The sequence below is a fragment of the Gorilla gorilla genome, chromosome 7 (assembly GCF_029281585.2).
Source record: "Gorilla gorilla gorilla isolate KB3781 chromosome 7, NHGRI_mGorGor1-v2.1_pri, whole genome shotgun sequence".
NCBI classification, from domain to species: Eukaryota; Metazoa; Chordata; class Mammalia; order Primates; family Hominidae; genus Gorilla; species Gorilla gorilla.
This window is the reverse complement of record NC_073231.2, coordinates 105928535-105952034: the sequence shown is the minus strand read 5'-3', so window position 1 is coordinate 105952034 and position 23500 is coordinate 105928535. Positions and strand designations below refer to the sequence as shown.

Here is a 23500-nt window from a genome sequence, read left to right as displayed (position 1 = left end):
TTGCTGAGAAGTGTTTTACATCTGATTATGTGGTCAAATTTAGAGTAAGTACTATGTGGCAATGGGAAGAATGTATATTCTGCTGTTTCGGGGTGGAGAGTTCTGTAGACATCTATCAGGTCCACTTGATCCAGAGCTAAGTTCAGGTCCTGAATATCGTTGTTAATTTTCTATCTCAATGATCTGTCTAATATTGTCAGTAGGGTGTTAAGGTCTCCCATTATTATTGTATGGGAGTTTAAGTTTCATTGAAGGTCTTCAAGAACTTGCTTTATGAATTTGGGTGCTCCTGTATTGGGTGCATATATATTTAGGATAGTGTATTAGGGTTCTCTAGAGGGACAGAACTAATAGGAGAGATACATATATATATATATCCATATATATGTATCTATATATAGGTATATATATATCCATACATATGTATCTATATATAGGGGTGTATATATATATATCCATACATATGTATCCCTATATAGGGGTATATATATATATCCATATATGTATGTATCTATACATAGGGGTGTGTGTATATATATACACATATATATATATATATCCCTATGGTGTATAGGGATCCCTATACATCCTAATAAGCTCCCTTTTATATATATATAAAGGGATATATATTATAAACATATATATAAAGGGATATATATTATAAACATATATATATAAAGAGATATATATAATGGGGAGCTTATTAGGATGTATATATATATACACACACACATATATATGTATGTAAAGGGGAGTTTATTAAGTATTAACTTACACAATCACAAGGTCCCACAATAGGCTGTCTGCAAGCTGAGGAGCAAGGAGAGCCTGTCCGAGCCCCAAAACTGAAGAACTTGGAGTCTGATGTTCGAGGGCAGGTAGCATCCAGCATGGGAGAAAGGTGTAGGCTGGGAGGCTAGGCCAGTCTCTCCTTTTCACATTTTTCTGCCAGCTTTATTTTCGCTGGCAGCTGATAAGATTGTGCCCACCAGATTAAGGGTGGATCTGCCTTCCCCAGCCCACTGACTCAAATGTTAATTTCTTTTGGCAACACCCTCACAGACACACCCAGGATCAATACTTTGTATCCTTCAATCAAGTTGACACTCAGTATTAACCATCACAGATAGTTAGCTCTTCTTGTTTAATTGAACCCTTTACCATTATGTAATGCCCTTCTTTGTCTTTTTTTTTTTTATCTTTGTTTGTTTAAAGTCCTTTGTATAAGAAACTAGAATTGCAACCCCTGCTATTTTCTGTTTTCCATTTGTTTGGTAAATTTTACTCCACCCCTTTATTTGAGCCTATGTGTGTCTTTGCATGTGAGATGGGTCTCTTGAAGACATTATATTGATGGGTCTTGGTTCTTTTTTGTTTGTGTGTGTTATCTTTTTTTTTATTTTTTATTATTATTTTTAAAATATCTTTTTCTTTTCTTTTTTTTTTTACTTTAAATTCTGGGGTACGTGTGTAGAACATGCAGTTTTGTTACATAGATATACATGTGCCATGGTGGTTTGCTGCACCCATCAACCTGTCACCTACATTAGGTATTTCTCCTAATGTTATCCCTCCTCTAGTGCCCCCCACCTGCCAACAGGCCCTGTGTGCGATGTTCCCCTCCTTATGTCTATGTGTTCTCATTGTTCAGCTCCCACTTATGAGTGAGAACATGTGGTGTTTGGTTTTTCTGTTCTTGTGATAGTTTGCTGAGAATGATGGTTTCCAACTTCATCCATCTCCCTGCAAAGGACATGAACTCATGCTTTTTTATGGCTGCATAGTATTCCATGGTGTATATGTGCCACATTTTCTTTATCCAGTCTATACTAATGGACATTTGGGTTGGTTCCAAGTCTTTGCTATTGTGAACAGTGCTACAATAAAAATGTGTGCATGTGTCTTTATAGTAAAATGATTTATAATCCTTTGGGTACATACCCCGTAATGGGATCACTGGGTCAAATGGTATTTCTAGTTCTAGATCCTTAAGGAATCGCCACACTGTCTTCCACAATGGTTGAACTAATTTATACTCCCACCAGCAGTGTAAAAGCATTCCTATTTCTCCACTCTGATGATAGTTTCTTTTGCTGTGCAGAAGCTCTTTAGTTTAATTAGATCCCATTTGTCTGTTTTGGCTTTTGTTACCATTGCTTTTGGTGTTTTAGACATGAAGTCTTTGCCCATGCCTATGTCCTGAATGGTATTGCCCAGGTTTTCTTCTAGGATTTTTATGGTCCTACATCTTACGTTTAAGTCTTTGATCCATCTTGAGTTGATTTTTGTATAAGGTACAAGGAAGGGGTCCAGTTTCAGTTTTCTGCATATGGCTAGCCAGTTTTCCCAACGACATTTATTAAATAGGGAATTCTTTTCCCCATTCCTTGTTTGTGTCAGATTTGTCAAAGATCAGATGGTTGTACATGTGTGGTGTTATTTCTGAGGCCTCTGTTCTGTTCCTTTGGTCTATGTATCTGTTTTGGTACCAGTACCATGCTGTTTTGGTTACTGTAGCCTTGTAGTATAGTGTGAAGTCAAGCAGCGTGGTATCTCCAGCTTTGTTCTTCTTGCCCAAGATTGTCTTGGCTATGCGGACCCTTTTTTGGTTCCATATGAACTTTAAAGTAGTTTTTTCCAATCCCGTGAAGAAAGTCAGTGGTAGCTTGATGGGTATAGCATTGAATCTATATGTTACTTTGGACAGTATGGCCATTTTCACGATATTGATTCTTCCTATCCATGAGCATAGAATGTTTTTCCATTTCTTTGGGTCCTTTCTTACTTCCTTGAGCAGTGGTTTGTAGTACTCCTTGAAGAGTTTCTTCACATCCCTTGTAAGTTATGTTCCTTGGCATTTTATTGTCTTAGCAGCAATTGTGAATAGGAGTTCACTCATGAGTTGGCTCTCTGTTTGTCTGCTATTGGTGTATAGGAATGCTTGTGATTTTTGCACATTGATATTGTATTCTGAGACTTTGCTGAAGTTGCTTATCAGCTTAAGGAGATTTTGCATTGTGACTATGGGGTTTTCTAAATATACAATCATGTCATCTGCAAACAGAGACAATTTGACTTCCTTTCTTCCTATTTGAATACCCTTTATTTCTTTCTCTTGCCTGATGGCCCTGGCCAGAACTTCCAATACTATGTTGAATAGGAATGGTGAGAGAGGGCATTCTTGTCTTGTGCTGGTTTTCAAAGGGAATGCTTCCAGTTTTTGCCCATTCAGTATGATATTGGCTGTCGGTTTGTCATAAATAGCTCTTATTATTTTGAGATACGTTCCACTGATACCTAGTTTATTGAGAATTTTTAGCATGAAGGGGTGTTGAATTTTGTTGAAGGACTTTTCTGCATCTATTGGGATAATCATGTGGTTTTTGTGATTGTTTCTGTTTATGTAATGGATTACATTTATTGATTTGCATATGTTGAACCAGGCTTGCATCCCAGGTATGAAGCTGACTTGATCGTGGTGGATAAGCTTTTTGATGTGCTGCTAGATTTGGTTTGGCAGTATTTTATTGAGGATTTTTACATCCATGTTCATCAGGGATATTGCCTGAAATTTTCTTTTTTTGTTGTGTCTCTGCCAGGTTGTGGTATCAGGATGATGCTGGCCTCATAAAATGGGTTAGGGAAGATTTGCTCTTTTTCTATTGTTTGGAATAGTTTCAGAAGGAATGGTACCAGCTCCTCTTTGTACCTCTGGCAGAATTCGGCTGTGAATCTGTCTGGTCCTGGACTTTTTTTGGTTTGTAGGCTATTAATTACTGCCTCAATTTCAGAAGTTGTTATTGGTCTATTCAAGGATTTGACTTATTCCTGGTTTGGACTTGGGGGAGTGTATGTGTCCAGGAATTTATTTTCTTCTAGATTTTCTAGTTTATTTGCGTAGAGGTGTTTATAGTAGTCTCTAATGGTAGTTTGTATTTCTGTGGGATCAGTGGTGATATCCCCTTTATCATTTTTTATTGCATCTATTTGATTCTTCTCTCGTTTCTTCTTTATTAGTCTGGCTAGTGGTCTATCTACTTTGTTGATCTTTTCAAAAAACCAGCTCCTGGATTCATTAATTTTTTGAAGGGTTTTTCGTGTCTCTATCTCCTTCAGTTCTGCTCTGATCTCAGTTATTTCTTGTCTTCTGCTAGATTTTGAATTTGTTTGCTGTTGCTTCTCTAGTTCTTTTCATTTTGATTTTAGGGTGTCAATTTTAGATCTTTCCTGTTTTCTGTTGTGGACATTTAGTGCTATAAATTTCCCTCTACACACTGCTCTAAATGTGTCCCAGAGATTCTGGTTCGTTGTGTCTTCGTTCTCATTGGTTTCAAAGAACATCTTTATTTCTGCCTTCATTTTGTTATTTACCTAGTGGTCATTTAGGAGCATGTTGTTCAGTTTCCATGTAGTTGTGTGGTTTTGAGTGAGTTTTTAAATCCTAAGTTCTAGTTTGATTGCACTGTGATCTGAGAAACTGTTTGTTATGATTTCTGTTCTCTACATTTGCTCAGGAGTGTTTTACTTCCAATTATGTGGTCAATTTTAGAATAAGTGCAATGAGATGCTGAGAACAATGTATATTCTGTTGATCTTGGGTGGAGAGTGCTGTAGATGTCTATTAGGTCTGCTTGGTCCAGAGCTGAGCTGAAGTCCTGAATATCCGTGTTAATTTTCTGTCACATTGATATGTTGTGTTAAAGTCTCCCACTATTATTGTGTGGGAGTCTAAGTCTCTTTGTGGGTCTCTAAGAACTTGCTTTCTGAATCTGGATGCTCCTGTATTGGGTGCATATATATTTAGGATAGTTAGCTCTTCTTGCTGCATTGATCCTTTTACCATTATGTAATGCCCTTCTTTGTCTCTTTTGATCTTTGTTGGTTTAAAGTCTGTTCTAGCAGAGATAAGGATTGCAACTCCTGCTTTTTTTTTTCTTTCCATTTCCTTGGTAAATATTCCTCCATCCCTTTATTTTGAGCCTGTATGTGTCTTTGCATGTGAGATGGGTCTCCTGAATGCAGCACACTGATGGGTCTTGACTCTATCCAATTTGCCAGTCTGTGTCTTTTAACTGGGGCATTTAGCCCATTTACATTTAAGGTTAATATTGTTATGTGTGAATTTGATCCTGTCATTATGATGTTAGCTGGTTGTTTTGGCCATTAGTTGATGCAGTTTCTTCAAAGTGTCAATGTTCTTTACAATTTGATATGTTTTTGCAGTGGCTGGTATTGGTTGTTCCTTTCCATGTTCAGTGCTTCCTTCTCTTGTAAGGCAGGCCTGATGGTGACAACATCTCTCAGCATTTGCTTGTCTGTAAAGGATTTTATTTATCCTTCCCTAAGCAGCTTAGTTTGGCTGGATATGAAACTATGGGTTGAAAATTCTTTTCTTTAAGCATGTTGAATATTGGCCCCTACTCTCTTCTGGCTTGTAGGGTTTCTGCAGAGAGCTCTGCTGTTAGTCTGATGGGCTTCCCTTTGTACGTAACCCCACCCTTCTCTCTGCCCTTAACATTTTTTCCTTTATTTCAACCTTGGCAAATCTGATGATTATGTGTCTTAGGGCTGCTCTTCTCGAGGAGTATCTTCATGATGTTCTCTGTATTTCCTGAATTTGAATGTTGGCCTGTCTTGCTAGGTTGGGGAAGTTCTCTTGGATAATATCCTGATCTTGGTTTGAGAATTGAACTTGGTTCAGTTCTCCTCGTCACTGTCAGGTACACCAATCAAACGTGGATTTGGTCTTTTCACATATATTTCTTGGAGGCTTTGTTCACTCCTTTTTATTCTTTTTTCTCTAATCTTGTTTTCTCTCTTTATTTTATTAAGTTTATCTTCAGTCACTGATATCCTTTCTTCCGCTTGATCGATTCGGCTATTGAAACTTGTGTACGCTTCACGAAGTTCTCATGCTGTGTTTTTCAGCTACATCAGGTCATTTATGTTCTTCTCTACACTCGTTATTCTAGTTAGCAATTCGTCTAACCTTTTTTCAAGGTTCTTAGCTTCCTTGCATTGGGTTAGAACACGCTCCTTTAGCTTGGAGGAGTTCATTATTACCCACCTTCTGAAGCCTACTTCTGTCAATTCGTCAAACTCATTCTCCATCCGGTTTTGTTCCCTTCCTGGCAAGGAGTTGTGATCTTTTATAGGAGAAGAGACGTTCTGGTTTTTGGAATTTTTAGCCTTTTTGTGCTGGTTTCTCCCCATCTTTGTGGATTTATCTACCTTTGGTCTTTGATGTTGGTGACCTTCATATGGGGTCTTTGAGTGGATGTGCTATTTCTTTCTGTTAGTTTTCCTTCTGACAGGCCCCTCTACTGCAAGCCTGCTGGTTTGCTGGAGGTCCACTCCTGACCCTGTTTGCCTGGGTATCACCAGCGGAGGCTGCAGAACAGCAAAGATTGCTACCTGACCTTTCCTCTGGAAGCTTTGTCCCAGAGGGGCACCTGTCATATGCCAGCCAGAGCTCTCCTGTATGAGGTGTCTGTCGGCCGTACTGCGACGTGTCTCCCAGTCAGGATACACGTGAAGAGTCAGTCTGACCCTTAGCTGAGCTGGAACGCTGTGCTGGGAGGTCTGTTGCTCTCTTCAGAGATGTCAGGCAGGGACATTTAAGTCTGCTGAAGCCGTGCCCACAGCCGCCCCTTTCCCCAGGTGCTCTGTCCCAGGGAGATGGGGGTTTTATCTGTAAGTCCCTGACTGGGACTGCTGCCTTTTTTCAGAGATGCCCTGCCCAGAGAAGGGAAATCTGGCAGTCTGGCCACAGCAGCCTTTCTGAGCTGCAGTGGGATCCACCCAGTTTGAACTTCCCAGTAGCTTTGTTTACACTGGGAGTGTAAAACCACCTACTCAAGCCTCAGCAATGGTGGATGCCCCTCCCCCCACCAAGCTTGAGTGTCCCAGGTCTATCTCAGACTGCTGCTGTGCTGGCAGCAAGAATTTCAAGCCAGTGGATCTTAGTTTGCTGGGCTCCATGGGGGTGGGATCCCCAAGCCAGACCACTTGGTTCCCTGGCTTCAGCACCCCTTTCCAGGGGAGTGAACAGTTCTGTCTCACTGGCGTTCCAGGTGCCACTGGGGTATGGAAAAAAAGAACTCCTACAGCTAGTTTGATGTCTGCCCAAATGGCCGCCCAGATTTGTGCTTGAAACCCAGGGCCCTGGTTGGGTAGGCACTGGAGGGAATCTCCTGGTTTGCGAGTCGCGATTACTGTGGGACAAGCTCAGTATCTGTGCCGTAGTTCTCAGGCTCAGTCCCTCACAGCTTCCCTTGGTTGGGGGAGAAAATTCCCTGACCCCTTGCACTTCCCGGGTGAGGTGACGCCCCACCCTGCTTTGGCTTGTCCTCCGTGGGCTGCATCCGCTGTCCAACCAGTCCCAGTGAGATGAACTGGGTAGCTCAGTTGGAAATGCAGAAATCACCCTCCTTCTGTGTCGATCTCACAGGGAGCACAGATGAGAGCTGTTCCTATTCAGCCATCTTGCCAGCAATCTGGATCTTGGTTCTTTATCCAGCTTGCCATTCTGTGTCTTTTAATTGGGGCATTTAGCCATTTACATTTAAGGTTAGTATTGTTATGTGTGGATTTGATCCTGTCTTCATAAAGGTAGCTTGTTATTTTGCAGACTTGTTTATGTGGTTGCTTCATAGTGTCACTGGTCTGTGTGCTTCATTTGGTGTTTCTTGTTTGTTTTTTTACTGGCTACTAATGGTTTTTCCTTTCCATATTTAGTGCTTCCTTCAGCTCTTGCAAGGCAGGTTTGGTGGTGACAAATTCCCTCAGCATTGCTTGTCTGAAGAGGATCTTATTACTTCTTCACTTACGAAGCTCACTTGGCTGGATATGAAATTCTGGGTTGGAAATTTGGTTGAGAATGCCAAATATTGGCCCCCAATTTCTTCTGACTTGTAAAGTTTCCACTGAGATGTCCGCTGATAGTCTGAGGGGCTTCCCTTTGCAGGTGACCTGGCCTTTCTCTCTGGCTGCCCTGAACATTTTTTCTAACATTTTGACCTTGGAGCATCTGACGATTATGTGTCTTGGGGTTGATCTTTTTATGGAGTATCTTCCTGGGGTTCTCTGCATTTCCTGAATTTCAGTGTTGGCCTGTCTTGCTAGGTTGGTGATGTTCTCCTGGATGATATCCTGAAGCATGTTTTTCAACTTGGCTTTGGCTAATAGACTTCTTAAACTTTCCCTCTCAATGTGGTCCACTCACAGCTTTCCCCAACTCTGTTGATGGCAACTAAACTTTTCTGGCTGTTCAGACCAAATCTGGAGTCTTTCTCAACTACTTTGTTTTACTCCCATGTCCAACTTGTCAGGAAATCCTCTTGGGTCTACTGTTAAAATGTCTGCAGAATCTATCTGAAACCTGTACCGCTTGTTCTGAACCACCCGGTCTGAGCTACCATTAGCTCTTGCCTGCTTCGAGTCATGCTAATATTAATATATTCTCTAGACAGCACCCAGAGCGATTCTTTCAAATAGAAGTAAAGTCATGTCATTTCTCTGTTCAAACTCTGCTAGTGGTTTGCATTTCACTCAGAATGAAACCTGGAGTCCTTACCAAGGGCCCACAAAGCCCTTTGTGATTTGTCCCCCCACCCCCCACCTCCCACCTCTCCATTATCTTCTGCCAGTATCCCGTCACTTCATTTGGTCCTCTAATTTTGTCTGGCCAAGATAGTGGTTTATTTTTGTCTTTTTCTATGTAATAGGGAAAAGGTAATGAATTTAACTAGATGGGAGTTATGTTTCCTTGCAATACAAACACTCATTGTCTTATTCCTTCTTTTGTTAAGCATTCATATACCTGTGGGGCCCCTGCCAGCCTTGGAGTATTCCTACAATGTAGGAGGCAAATGTAAAGCCGCCGAAGGTTTTAAGCAGGTCAGATTTGCGTTCAGATGGATGATTTTGCATTCATCATGGAGAATGGGCTTAAGCTGAACTCCACTGGAAGCAAAGACTGAAAAACCAGTTGGAAAGTTTTTACAACAGTTCAGATCGAGCCTGTACTAAGGATGTTGTTACTAGCAGGAGCGCAAAGGAGACTCCAGATTTCAGAAACACTAAGGCAGAATAAAGAGGACCTAGGGCTTGACTGAGTAAGAGGGTTTGGGCGTCAGGCAGTAAGTTTCAGGGAAAAGCTCCTAGGTTTCTGGCTTGAATCTTGAGTAACCTAACAGACGAAGGTACCACGTTAGGTGAACATGAGGCCTCCTCGGGTAATTTTTAAGCCTAGCTATCTTGAAAATGCAGCAGTCCTGATGGGCACACACGTGTTGGGGAAGTTTGCGGTTCCTATAGGCCGCGAATTATTTAACTTTTTACACAAGCATTTCATACAACTGTGGTGCAGATCAAGAGCTGTGTGTTGCGGGCCTCCTGAGGAATGAGGAAAACTGGAGGCCTGACTTCCCTGCTTCCTCCGCTTCCCGGGACCAGCTGTCCTGGCCGCCTGGCGCCCCGCGTGCCGCGGCCTCTCCCTCCCGTGGAGCACCGCGTTTCCCTGGCCGTTGCTGGCGGGCTGTAGTGGAGGAAGAACGGGCCTGAGCCGCGGTCACCACAGTAACGAATTCGCTGCCAGTGGAGTCTCGAGGGCCACAGGCGTCTCCAGGGCGCCCCTTCCGGGTGACCGCGCCGGGGTCCGCACGCGCGTCCGCCCCCAGCCTTCGCCGCGCTGGCCCCTGCCCAGAAGGAGGAGGAAGGGAGGGCAGGGGGCGGCAGGGGTCTTCCCGTGGCAGCTTGGGAACCCCGAAAGGCACCTGAGTGGCCGGCCTCGGCCTCCTGGGGCGGCCGTATTGTCTAAGCTCCATAGCAACCCCGGCGCGGCGCCGGCCACGCTAGCCAGCGTAGCTCCGGAGCCCGCGCGCAGTCGCCGCGTCGCTCCGGCCCTGACCCGCGTTGGACCCGCGTGCTAGGGCCCTGACGGCCCGCGCGGGCTCCAGGCGCGGACAGCGGGGACGGCATGCCCGAGAAGAGGCTCACCGCGGGTAGGTGGCGGCCCCACAGGGACAGAGGATCAGCCCGCGGCGTCGGGGCCGCACCACGCGCCAGCCTCTGGACTTCACCTCCTGCCCTCCTAGCGGTATCCCCGCTCCCAGACATGAGAAAAAAGGGCTTCACTGCCCTCCTGTTGGATTTTATGACGAATTTCACGTCCTCGCCGGTTTACGCTGGCACCACGTTATCTCGCTTAATTCTGCATATTGTACGTAGAATAATAGAGGGTTCCATCTGTGAAGAAGGGTAATTTCTGGGTCACAGTGAATTAGTGACCAGGCAGGATTCCAGAGGCCTTTCCTTCCCACTTCCACCTTGAATTCCAACTTAAAATGCAAGCCATGTACAGAGAATGAACAGAGGGCCAGAAATGTACTACGCTTGCCTGTGTATAACGTAGGGCTAGGTGCTGTCTCCCATGATTTCATTTACTCAAAGGAAATCAGATTTGAGGGAGATAATGTAATATTTTGTCTTGTTTCAGAGCCACCAACTATTACAGAAGAAGAATTTGTAAGTATAATTTCAAGGGGCTATTTTTTTTTTGGCCTTTAAAAAAATAGCAAATATTAGATCATAGAAGAAAGCTGTGTGTTTTCTTTCCTCCTTTTTGCCAGAGTTTTGGTTTAGTAACAATTGTAATAACTGTGTACAAGATCTTTTTAAATTCTCTATCTGGCACATAATTTTAAGAAGGGGCCAATTAATTTGTATGGTGGATGCTGTTCATCATTAAAGTTCTTTCACATAAATGGCCTCGTTTAATTTCTCTAAACTCTTTAATGACTCCATGAGAGGAAAGTTTTATCTCCATGGCTGTATTGTGATGTGGCTGTGCAGTTCCTGGTTGGAGTAAACATAAGTAAATGGCGTTGATGGATAAAGAGTGGTTAATTTATCATTCCTTTACAAATGTACTAAATACTCCCATTTCAGACTTCTAGAGAGGTTAAGTAATAAAAGTACTTGCTAAATATGTCCTATACATTGCCATTTAGGTGAGTGCTACATTTAGGGTGGGTTCCATTGTAATTCCCATTGTATACAGTGTTTGAGGAACTTGCCTGAGGTTACACAGACAAATAGGAGGTGTCAGAGCCTAATTCCTACCAAGGTCTGAGTCTGATTCCAAGAGCTCTAACCACTTCTATTATTTATTTATGTCTTCCAGCACTTACTTCTCTTGTTGGCTAATTATCTTATTTGCTTTTGGCTTTCAATCAACAAACATGCGTGATTGTATAGTCATAGTGTGGTCCTAGATGCTGAGGTTAAGTCTCAAGAAGTTCACAGTCTAGCAGAGTCTGAGAGAGAAGAAAGGGCTAAGGCTGTGTGCACTGGTGGCTTTCACATTCACCTTTCCAGAGCTCTGGTCCATTGCTGGGAGAGACAGACACACACACACCTACACATACACACATACACACACAGAGCCACTGAAGGTAGAGGTACACAGAACAAGTCAGAAATTCCTTCCATCTTCTGGCCATGTTGACAGAGCTCTGCTTTAAGAAAAAAAAAAATATATATATATATATATATACACACACACACACATACACACACACACACACACACACATACACACACACACACACACACACACATATATTTTGAGACAGGGTCTGTCACCCAGGCTGGAGTGTAGTGGCCCCATCACAACTCACTGCAGCCCTGACTGCTCTGGGCTCAGGTGATCTTCCTGTCTCAGCCATCTGAGTCACTGGCCCTATAGGCACGTGCCAGCACACCTGGCTAATTTTTATATTTTTTGTAGAGGCAGAGTTTCACCATGTTGCCCAGGCCGGTCTCGAATTCCTGGGCTTAAGCGATCCACCCACCTCGGCCTCCCAAAGTGCTGGGATTACAGGCCCGAGCCACTGTTCCAGGCCCAGAGCTCTGCTTTTAATGGGAAATTTCTTTAAGCTGCTCCAGGCCTTCCTGAATTTACTCTTAGTTCCAGCAGGAGGTGAGCATTTCTGAAGCCAGCAAATCTTTTCCCATGCTGCTGAAGACTACTCAACAACACGCCACTTACCATTTGAACAGTTCACTATTTTAGGTGTTGGCCCCATCCTTGAACTCATGATAGCTTGAAGACTCTAGGCATTCCCTTTCTCTTGGCTTGGTTTCACTGTCTCCGAGTTCTCTTATCTTTCATTATTATTCCCCCTTTCTGGCTTCTCTTTTTCTTTTCTCATGAAAGTATTGACCTTCAGGATTCTGTTCTCTGGGCTTTCTCTGGGTGAGCTCCTCTTCTCCTCCTATAGCTTCAGTACCCCTGTTTCGTGGGACTTCCACATCTCCACACCTCCAGTCCAGACACCACTTTTAATGCTAGCTCTGTATATCCAGCGGTTATTGGGACTCTTTATCATCTGAATGTCCGTGTCAACAGTCTAAACTGAACTTTTCTTCCCAGGCCCCTCCACACCATGCTGTCTTTCCTCCACTTCTTATTTTGGTTTGTGGTGCCACTGGCCCATTCAGTCACTCACATCAAAGACTTTCTTCCCTTTTCTTCATCCCCTGCCTGCAATCATTTACCAAGCTCCTTTCGTAGCCAGATCTTTTTCTGCATCCACACAACTACTGTCTCATTTCAGGCCCCCACCCTGGGTCTGGACTTTGGTAGTAATCCTAACTGATATCATTGCCTCCAATATTCCTTCTGCCAACTCCAGTTTTTCTTTGTCTAAAGCATAAAATTCAAGCTCCTGAGCATCAGTTGTATTAGATTACTTCCTATTCCTTTGCTCTGTCTACCTTTAGATTTTTCCTTCTCCTATCACTCTTACCCTGGCTATCAGATTGCTATTAATTTTTTAAAACATTACCATGTTACTAGCTTGCTCAGAGCTTTTATTAATAGCTAGTATTTATTGAATGCTAACCACATGCTAGTATTTAGTCTCAAAACAACCCTATTAGGTGGTTATTACTGCCTACATTTCACAGAAGAGGAGGTCGAAGTTCACAGTGGTTAACTAACTGGGCCTGAGGCCACATATCTCATAACTGGTAAAGCCAAAATGTCAAATGCTTTGCTTTAGCCTTTAAAACCTTTTCTATAACTTTTCAGCCTTCTTTAACCTTACCTCCCAATGCTTTTCTCTGTGATAAAGACAACATTCTTACTGTTTTTGGTTTGATTTATAAAGTACATCCACATGCCTCCTGCCCCAGCCAAACTATACCCCACTTGTCTCCTTGCCTTTGCTGTCAAATTTTGTCTCAGTTGCCCTTCCCCATCTATTTCACAATCTTGCACATTCTTCAAGGCCCAGCTAATCTCCTCCATGAAGCCTTTCCAACCTAACATCATCCAGACTGCCTGTGAGCTCTGAGCAGCTTTTAGCTGAGAGCAGTTTATAACCAGATTCTCAAATTCATATGCTCAACCAAGTATTGTCTATAGATTAAATAATTAACATGTCTTGCACATGTATTTACCCGTTTTTCAAAAGTGTGAAAGTATTGTTCTCATTAATAAATTACGTATTCTTAGGAAAAATGTGTCAGGGACCTGTAGTTCCCCAAACTCCATTCTCTCCTTTCCATGGTAGATATTAGACCCATTGCTATCCCAAATTAAGACTACATTTTCTAGTTTCCCTTGCAGCCAAACATGGTCACACAACCAAATTCTGGCCAATACGATGTAGGCAGAAGTGTTGTATGCTACTTCTCTGGAGAGCTGATGTTTATAGAGATCAAATAATGGACCCTTAGGTCACACAGCTAGTAATTAGTTGAGCCACAGTTAGAAGCTGGGCTATTCTAACTTTAATACTTACATAAGTGTAGAAGGAAAGAATGAGCCCTTTTTCTTCTTTTCTGCCAGCTGGAATAAAGTTGTGATGCTGGAGCTAAAGCAGTCATCTTAAATCATGAGATGGATGTGGCATCTTGAGGATGGTGGAGACATAAGATCAGAGGGGCCTGGGTCCCTGATATTTGGGAAGCCACAATGCCTTATGATTAATGTCTTATGATTACAACTGCTTTTGATTACATGAGAAAAATATTTTATTATTTTATTTAAGTAGTTTTTTTTTTTTTTTGGTTTCGTGCTCCTGTGTTCGTACTAGCTTTTTTTTCATATTGTATTTTCTCAGTGGATCTAAAAGTACCATGCTGTTATAGACATCTGCAAAATAATATTTGAACCTCAGCATGGGGTCTTCATCCTCAAAGGATAGAATAACTCATTTAGAATAAATTATTTGTTTGTTAGGGACACATACCTTGTATATATTTTTAATTTTTTACCTAGGTGTAAGATACACATTGAGAAAGTTTAAAGTGAGAGTGAATTACAAAATTTACACATTAAAATTTAGGGCTGGGCGCAGTGGCTCATGCTTGTAATCTCAGCACTTTGGGAGGTCAAGTTGGGCGGATCATGAAGTCAGGAGATCGAGACCATCCTGGTTAACGTAGTGAAACCTTGTCTCTACTAAAAATACCAAAAAAAAAAAAAAAAAAAAAAAAAATTAGCTGGGCATGCCTGTAGTCCCAGCAACTCGGGAGGGTGAGGCAGGAGAATCGCTTGAATCCAGGAGGCAGAGGTTGCGGCGAGCTGAGATCACGCCACCACACTCCAGCCTGGGCAACAGAGTGAGACTCCATCTCAAAAAAAAAAAAAAGAAATTTAGGAGTCACTGTCACTTTAAACTTACAGCTAAAGTAAGGTGTAAGGTACACATTCAGAAAGTTTAAAGTGAGAATGACTCTTAAATTTTTTTATCATTAAAATAGAGTGCATTAATAGCGAAGATTTAAGCGCCTGACTTTTACATTCAAAATAATATCTTTTTCTTGTGCCTTAAAAGTAGTTAGTTTGCAACTATGCAAGTAAGTGTGCCAGGCTTCAAAAAAAGTCTTTATCAAGTCTTCCATCAAAAAATGGAATCCAGGAAAGAAAATTCTTTATGGAGTAAAAACATTGTAGTGTAATGATCTATTTTGTTGAAGGTTTTCTGATTTAGAAAACCCACAGTTTTATTAACTTTAAAACTGGATTAAAAGCTGTTTAAAAAAGGAAAAGTTAAAAAAGAGACTACCTTGTAATCTTACCATCAAATTAAGATAAACTTTAGCTTTAAGCAGTGTTTACTTGTATTTTAGTTGTTAAAAGTGGTATTCATTTTTAACTAATTTTTAGTCTGTTCAAATTTCTATTTTGTTATTTTTACAGGTTGAATGAAAGTATAATAAACATAGGGTATTTCCCAAGCATGAAGACATTCTCATTATTTTAACATACAGTAACATAGTTGACTCTCCATATCCATGGATTCCACATCTGTGGATTCACCCAAACTTGGATTGAAAATATTCAGAAAAAGGCCAGGTGCAATGGCTCACACCTGTAACCCCAGCACTTTGGGAGGCCGTCGCGGGCAGATCACCTGAGGTCAGGAGTTCGAGACCAGCCTGGCCAACATGGTGAAACTGCGTCTCTACCAAAAATACAAAAATTAGCTGGACGTGATGGCACATGCCTGTAGTACCACCTACTTGGGAGGCTGAAGCAGGAGAATTGCTTGAACTCAGGAGGTGGAGGTTGCAGTGAGCCCAGATCATGCCATTGCACTCCAGCCTCGGTGACAGAGTGAGACTACGTTTCAAAAAAAAAAAAAATCAGAAAAAAATACAAACTTTAAAAATACAGGATAACAACCATTTACATAACATTTACATTGTATTAAGTATTGTAAGAAATCTAGAGTTGATTTAAAGTACATAGGAGGTTGGGTGTAGGTTATATGCAAATACTATGCCATTTTATATGAGGGACTTGAACATCCCCAGATTTCAGTATCTGAGGGGGGTCCTGGAACCAATCCCCTGTGGATACCAAGGGACAACTGTATAGAATAAAGGTCCATAATTCCAGTCCTCCTAAACAAGACTAGTTACTTGGCAATTAATGACCACTTGGTGGTTTTTTTCAAACAAAATATGTTAAATTACACATAATTGGGTTAAATGAACAATGAGAGCCTACTGGGGCTGACACACTAGGCAGCTTTATATGGAAACACTGGAAGATAGGGCTAGACCTAAGTACTACCCCTACATTCTCCTGTTCTTGTTTCTTTAAGAGGTTGCAGAGCTAGGGGCCAGAAGTGTTGTGAACAAGTCTTTAGGAAACTAAGACAGGTCCCAGAGGTCCTTTGTAAAGTGTTATGTATGCTATTTGGAATTCTTTCATCTCTATGGAATCCTTTACTCTGGGTAGGAATCAAATTCTCTGATGCTTTTTTGGAACTACAGAAACTGTTAACAGTCCCATTGATAAGTTAGTAAATAAGTATATCATTAAGCAACTTTTTCAACGTATGGCCATATTAGACACTACTGGGGACAAACATTGTCATTAGTCCCCAAAGTAGCATACCTTCTGATCAGAGAGATGGCCTTTAATATGAAACAGTAAAAGGATAAGCAGTTTATAGTTAAGTGTGAGGTTTGAATTAAAAGTACGTTGGGATTTAGAGAAGCTTGCCACATCCTCTTTTTACCCGTAAAGTATAGAATGGGAGACAAGGTGACCAAGGGCGTGAGATACTCTCTGCTTTAAATGAGTTTATTGAGTTGTAAGGATCTTTGTACAAGGAGAAAGCCTTAGGGTGTTTGTGCCTAATGGATTGTCTTAAGCCTAGTAGGTGTAATTCGAAATATTGGATTGGATAAAATTGATTGGATAAAAGGGAGTCTGGGCCAGGCGCGGTGGCTCACACCTGTAATCCCAGCACTTTGAGAGGCCGAGGCGGGTGGATCATGAGGTCAGGAGATTCAGACCATCCTGGCCAACATGGTGAAACCCCGTCTCTACTAAAAATACAAAAACTAGCTGGGCTTGGTGGCATGCACCTGTAGTCCCAGCTACTCAGGAGGCTGAGCCAGGATAATTGCTTGAACCTGGGAGGTGGAGGTTGCAGTGAGCCAAGATTTTGCCACTGCACTCCAGCCTGGTGACAGAGCGAGACTCCATTAAAAAAATAAAATAAAATAAAATAAAATAAAATAAATAAAAGGGGGTCAGGGGCGGGGGAACATCCACAGCTTCCTTCACCTTCTCAAGCCTTTTGGGTACTTGTTGAGAGAGAGAGACAGAGAGAAGGAAAGGGAAGAGAAAAGAGAGTAGAAGAGAAGAAGAAGGAAGAAAGAGGGAAGAAGAGAGAAGAGAGGAGAAGAGAACGGAAACCCGATGGAAAAGTGCTTCTGGATAGATACTGATGTAATCTGTGATGATAACCTTTGGAGGATAAAAGCAGAGTCCATACTTTTGCTCCTCATTGCATGAACCACTTTAATATCTTCCTCCTTCATAGACTTCGTTTCTAAGAAAATATAATTTTGCAAACCAGTGGGGATCCGATATGTGGGCTTTTGGTTTTCAAATTTCAAAAATGCCTTGATCTAGGCAAGCTATACTTTCAACAAGATGTGTTGTGGAGCTTGTCTCACCTTGCATTCTCTTTTTCTGACCCTTTTCTCTTTTGACAATATCTCTTCTTTTAATTAGTATTATTATTCATTAGAGTCTTTTTAAAGTTATTAGTCTTTTCTCTTTAGGTTTCATGTCCTCAGTGTAATCATTCAATTATTCAGTAAAAATGTTCTAAACATTTACTATCTAAAGGCATTGAGAAATTAAAAGAATAAATAGGAAACAGCCCTTTTCCTCCAGTTCACAATCCAGTGGATGAGACATGTAAACAATTATAGTATGAAGTGATAAAGGTTTTTATAGGGGAAATGTAGATGACCACTACTCCAGACTTCTGGAGAAGAAAAAAGATAGGTACGTGAATAAAGGGGAAAATTTTTCTGGGCAGAATAATCAGCATGTGCCAAGGTGGAGAACTATAAAAAAATTACTATGACCACAGCGTGTAGTATGAGATAAGGCTGGACAGTGGGCAGGAGCCAAATTGCATTCACCATAAGCCCTTTTTGTAGTATAAAAGGATTGGAGATTGGGGGAACAATGGATCCCTTGTATTAAATGAGGTGTGGCTAGGAAGACTGACCCATAGGGTGGTGTGGATAAGAAGGAATAGGAAAGATGAGGTTTGGCGTATGATGGACAGTATGGTGAACCAGAGGTCAGTCCCTTAGTGGACAGGATTCCAGAGTAGTAATCAGAAGATGGTCAGATAACCAGGAATTTATTCTAGAGGCAACGATGCTGATTTGAGAATCTGATATTTAATACACAGAAGGCTAAGAAGCCTGTCCATAACATGCAGAGAAACTTGATCTTATTTCCTTGTACATAAAGCCCTCCTCCAAACATTTTACTAGGAAAAAATTTAAACATATAAGAATTAAAAGAACTGTATAGTGAACACTGATATACCTACCACTAAGATTTCACAATTTTTGTTACATTTGCTTTTTCACATAGCTGTCCTATCTCATCATCCATCAGTCCATCTTATTTTTTATGCATTTCAAAGTAAGTTACAGACATTGATAAACTTCACCTGTAAATACTTCATGAGTATCATGAACTATTAATAATATTCAATATTAATTTATGATTCTTTTGTTGATGCACAATTTATACACTGAAATGCAAACATTTAAAGAATGATAATTTGATGAATTTTGACAAATGTATACACTTGTGTAATCCAGACTCCAGTGCATACATAGAACATTTTCATAGTCCTAGAAAGTTCTTCAAGCTCCTTCTCAGTTGATTCTCGCCCCCATTCCCCAGAGACACCTGCTATGCTGTCTTGCTTTCTGGCCTCTCTTCTTTGCTCATGTGTTTATCTATGTCCTCAGCATTATTGCCCCTCATATTTATATTTCTAAATACAGAATTTGAAGTTATTTGAAATGCATTTCAAATGCCATTTTTCCCACTTGAGTCTCTTCTGATTCATCTTACCAGATAACGTCTTTCCTTCCTTTGGAAGAAACAGTTTATATTGTAATTCCCTTATGGCATGTATCACATTCTTTCTTGGACTGTAGTTTTTTTGTCTGTATCTTATTTCCTCTTCCTTGTTTATAGTGTCTTTGTATATCTTGCATCTTTTAGAGTTGTAAAGAAATTAGGCTGGGTGTGTTGGCTCATGCTTGTAATCCCAGCACTTCGGGAGGTCTAGGTGGGAGGATTGCTTGAGCCCAGGAGTTCAAGACCAGCATAGGCAATATAGTGAGACCCTGTCTGTACCAAAAAAAAAAAAAAATTTTTTTTAATTAGCTAAGCGCCTAAGTGACAGAGCAAGAACCTGTCTCAAAAAAAAAAAAAAAAAATTGTAGTTCATCTGATTTGAAGGTGCAGCAAAATAAGTTTAAGCAAAAAATTTTACCTACCATAATTAGCAGGCACACATAAACTATTTTGTTAACCCTCTTTCAGTAAGACATTTGAGAAGTCTGGACTAAAAATGGAAAAGCTGACTTCATTTTCACAGATGGCACACCTGTAATACATGAAAAAACAGGTTTCAAGAGTACATTCAATTCTGAAGAAGTGTTCCTACCTTCATTCAACAGAGAATCTGTGTTGCAAATTTTGCAGTCAGGCTTATGGAATGATGTAATGGAGGAAATGATTGTAACTCAGTTTTCTTCTTGATTGTACTATTAACCATCACCAGTTTATTGATTATTTGGAAGATGTTAAACCTAAGCATAGAGACTTAGAGCATTTTAATATAGCCAAGTAATGGGATTGTGGAAACTCTTTGAGAGTAACTGAGCTACTTCTTCAGCTCAAGGCCTTAATTTTTTTTTTTTTTTTAATTAAAGGGTTTGTGGTGTAAACGGCTTATCAGATACTCATGGGTTTACAAGACTGCTTACTGATGTGACAAGATATTTTGAACACATTGAACTAGAAACTGCAGTGGGAAAATAGGTTCCTTTATTTACTAAGAGAAGGACAAGCCTTTCCACTCAAGTGCCACATGTGGGTTGAGCAGATCGCACTTGCAGGCAGCACGTATTTCCCATTGTGGAACTACCCAATATCAACGGAATTGCTGAGGCTTAATATTGATAGAAATTAAGGCACAATTTTAGAAAAGAAATAATTGATTTTGATGTATTTGATAATACCTGAGGTTTTCATAGTTTTCTGTAAGTGCAAACCAAAGGATATGACTGAATGCCTAGGAAATGTCAAGTCACCAAGGGGTTAGAGCAGTGCTACTGCTGCCACCTGAGAACTCTTATCAGTCCGTAGTGAGATGAGCTGAGCTCAGGAATCTAGAGTAAACTTTTAGAACCTTTATGGCAGTTTGACAGAATATATTTATATCTGTTGAATTTAATAACAAAAAATTGGGATTGCAATATGTATCTTTTATTTCATTTTCTAATTATTCTTTCAAAGTTATCTATCTGAAATACGCTAAGGAAAAAAACAACAACAAAACAGGGCTGAGCATGGTGGCTCGTGGTTGTAATCCCAGCACTTTAGGAGGCCGAGGCGGGCAGATCACTTGAGGCCAGGAGTTCGAGACTAGCCTGGGCAACATGGTGAAACCTTGTCTCTACAAAAAATACAAAAATTAGCCGGGCACGGTGGCATGTGCCTGTAGTCCCAGATACTCAGGAGGCTGAGGCACGAGAATCACTTGAACCCAGGAGGCAGAGGTTGCGGTGAGCTGAGATCACGCCACTGCACTCCAGCCTGGGTGACGGGGCAAGACCTTGTCTCAAAACAAAAACAAAAATAAAACGGGTATCTCATCTCAGATAGTTCATTGAGTTAGAATCTTTTAGAAGTGCAAGACATCTGGAAATGAATATATGAATCTGAAAATTAGAAATTTCAGACAAGGTGGCAATTCTAGGCAATACTTCCGTCCACCAGGTGCTATGAAATACATATTCTGTATTATGGCTAAAAATTAAAAATGAAATGTATACTTTAGAAAAACTGACAAGGGATTGTATTGCACTACTGTAAATTATTTAAGCTATTCACTGTGCACATCTGTGGATTTTTGATCATATGATCCAGTACTGCCAAATTTGGCCACCCTTATTGTAGCACAATGCCTTCTACCCAGAATTCAGATGTTTTCTCATAAGAATTAGCAAAAACTAGATAGTCCACTAAATACAGTAGGAATTATTAAAGTAACTTTGAAAGGTAAAGTTTGATAGGTTATTAAATGCCTTATAACTTCCCCCAAAAGGATATCTGCCTTGTTCTGCTTTGCTAGACTTTGCCAATCAGGATTTTCTTTGAGCACATGCTACTAAGGTACTACTACTAAGGTAGTAAATTTATTAAATCCTTAGTTTGTTGTTATTTTAATCAGTTGAAATTTTTAGAAAACTAAATCTTTTAAGGTTTCTAGTAAGTTTCTTGATATAAATTCTATAAGTGATTGTTTATAACTCTCTTCTGATGCTGCAATTACTTAAAGAAATTACCCTGAAAATCTACTTTCCAAAGTAGGTGCAATATGCTATAGTGTCTTCCTTATAGCACTATATACTTCAATAAATTTTTAAAAATTGGCCAGTATAAAAAGAAAGTAATCAGCCATATGGAAATAATAGCATTGTGTCATATTGTGAACTTTCATGTTAGATTTGCAAAATTGAAGTATAATTATGAATAACAAAATAAACACATGTACCATACAACAGTATGCCATGATGTGCTTTTGACATAATGGAAACAATTACTAATAAAATAAGGTGTCTTATGATTTGGAAGAGAAATTTTGTTCTTGGCAGTGGCTTTTCAATTTTGCCAATTTGAAAAGTGGCTATGTTGGTGGATGAGATAGTTATGGAAAAAATGTATACAATCTTTATTCTTAGAACACATGCATTGTCAAACTTTCCTCATGCAAAAGTGAAGCAGGATCCAGATTTAAAAATGTACCTCATTCTGGGGTGGGGGGACAGTAGAACATTTTCTTCACTTCCTTTATCACTTTCATTGGGCAACTCAAGAAATTTACATTCTCAATTTCATTTGGGCTCCTAACACTGCCTCTTGTTGACTCTGCCTTTATTTTTATGAAAATGTATATATTTAATAAGTCTGTATGAAACTTACCATGTGGTGGTATTATTTTGTATTTGTTGATGTTTCATTTAAGTGTTGTGCTATATTTTTCATGTGTTCTGTTTTCCAACTAAGTATAGTAGCAAAGTGTTTTAAGAGTATGCCCCCTTCTGTTTTCTTATTTTTTCCTTTCAGAGATTGGAAGGAGACAATAAAACACCATAAACTGTGTTGAGTTTATAGTGAGGGTTCACTGTTGACTGACTAAAAGAGATTTGAAGATCTATGTGATAATAAATTCATAGCAGAAATAGAGAATAATATAGGCATGATTTAAAATGTATAATTATAATACTGTGTTTTTATGTTTTTTTTTTGCAGGAAGATTCTCTGGCAACAGATGATTTCCTTGTAGACTACTTTAATGAATTCCTAAGCCTTCCAGTGAGTTTATTATTATTATAATCTATTGAATATATATTATCAAAGCAAAATATTTTAATCACTGGGTTATCTTGTGAAACCAATTTATCAGGGATAATGCTTTTTTAAAAAAATATTAAAGCATTTAGGTAAAGGTTTTATCTTTTTACATAGTTAATCATTTGGATTTGAATCATATTTAGAAATTATTCTTATTGAAGAAATCTGGAGTTTTTCTAACCATTAAAAAGCATTCTGTACAAACTCTGGTTCAGCTGTATTTGGCACCATGTTAGGCTTTTTTTTTTGAGACATTGTGTTGCTCTGTCGCCCACGCTGGAATGCAGTGGTATGATCACGGCTCGCTGCAGCCCCGACTTCTCAAACTCTAGCGATCCTCCTGCCTCCCAAGTAGCTGGAACTTCAGACATGTGCCATGATGCCCAGCTAACAGTTAGACTTTTGACAGAGATAATAAGGACAAAATATCAAAAAAGTCAAGGAACTAATTTTTTGCTTTCAAGCAATTATTTTCATCCTCTTGGATAGAACTTAAAGTAGAATTTGTATTTAAGGCAACTAGAGTTTTATATCAGTAGTAAATAGGACTTGGCACACTGTCGTTGGTGTAACATAGATTGATGCCAATTAATAGTTTCAGTCATAGACAGCAGTAACATGTATTGTGAGTATTAAGGGATGTCCTAGTCCATATAGTCTATGCTGCTATAGCAGAATAACTGAGATTGGGTAATGTATAAGGAATGGAAATTTATTTGGCTCACAGTTCTGGAAGTTGAAAAGTCCAAGATCAAGGGGCTGCATCTGGTGAGGGCCTTCCTCCCACATCATGCCATGGTGGAAGGGAAAACAGAGATTAAGAGAATGAGGGAGAAAGAGGGGCGCTGACCTCACTTTTATAACAAACTTTAAACAAGTTTTATAACACTCTCTTGATAACCAACCCACTCTCAAGATAACAACATTAATCCATTCAGGAGAGCAGAGCCCTCATGACCTAATCACTTCTTTTTAGGCCCCACCTCCCAACACTGT

The 23500-nt window shown here is 40.2% G+C and overlaps 1 protein-coding gene across 16 annotated transcripts in view; it reads left to right on the top strand.

Annotated features, from left to right (window-relative positions):
• Nucleotides 1-3522: 3522 nt before the first annotated feature.
• RGS22 (regulator of G protein signaling 22) overlaps nucleotides 3523-23500 on the top strand; it is a 164498-nt gene continuing 144520 nt past the window's right edge. For 9 of the 16 annotated variants that reach the window (XR_008667633.2, XM_055348116.2, XM_055348115.2 and 6 more), the window contains exons 1-3: nucleotides 3523-10004; nucleotides 10499-10527; nucleotides 22403-22465. Coding sequence is in view for 8 of the 16 variants with exons in the window: in XM_055348116.2 (XP_055204091.2) it covers nucleotides 9980-10004; nucleotides 10499-10527; nucleotides 22403-22465 (117 nt within the window). In the remaining 8 variants the exon portion in view is untranslated. Of the gene's footprint in view, nucleotides 10005-10218; nucleotides 10411-10498; nucleotides 10528-22402; nucleotides 22466-23500 lie in introns of those variants that run through there. The other 7 variants (XM_055348123.2, XM_055348117.2, XM_055348121.2 and 4 more) reach the window with 2 other exon arrangements.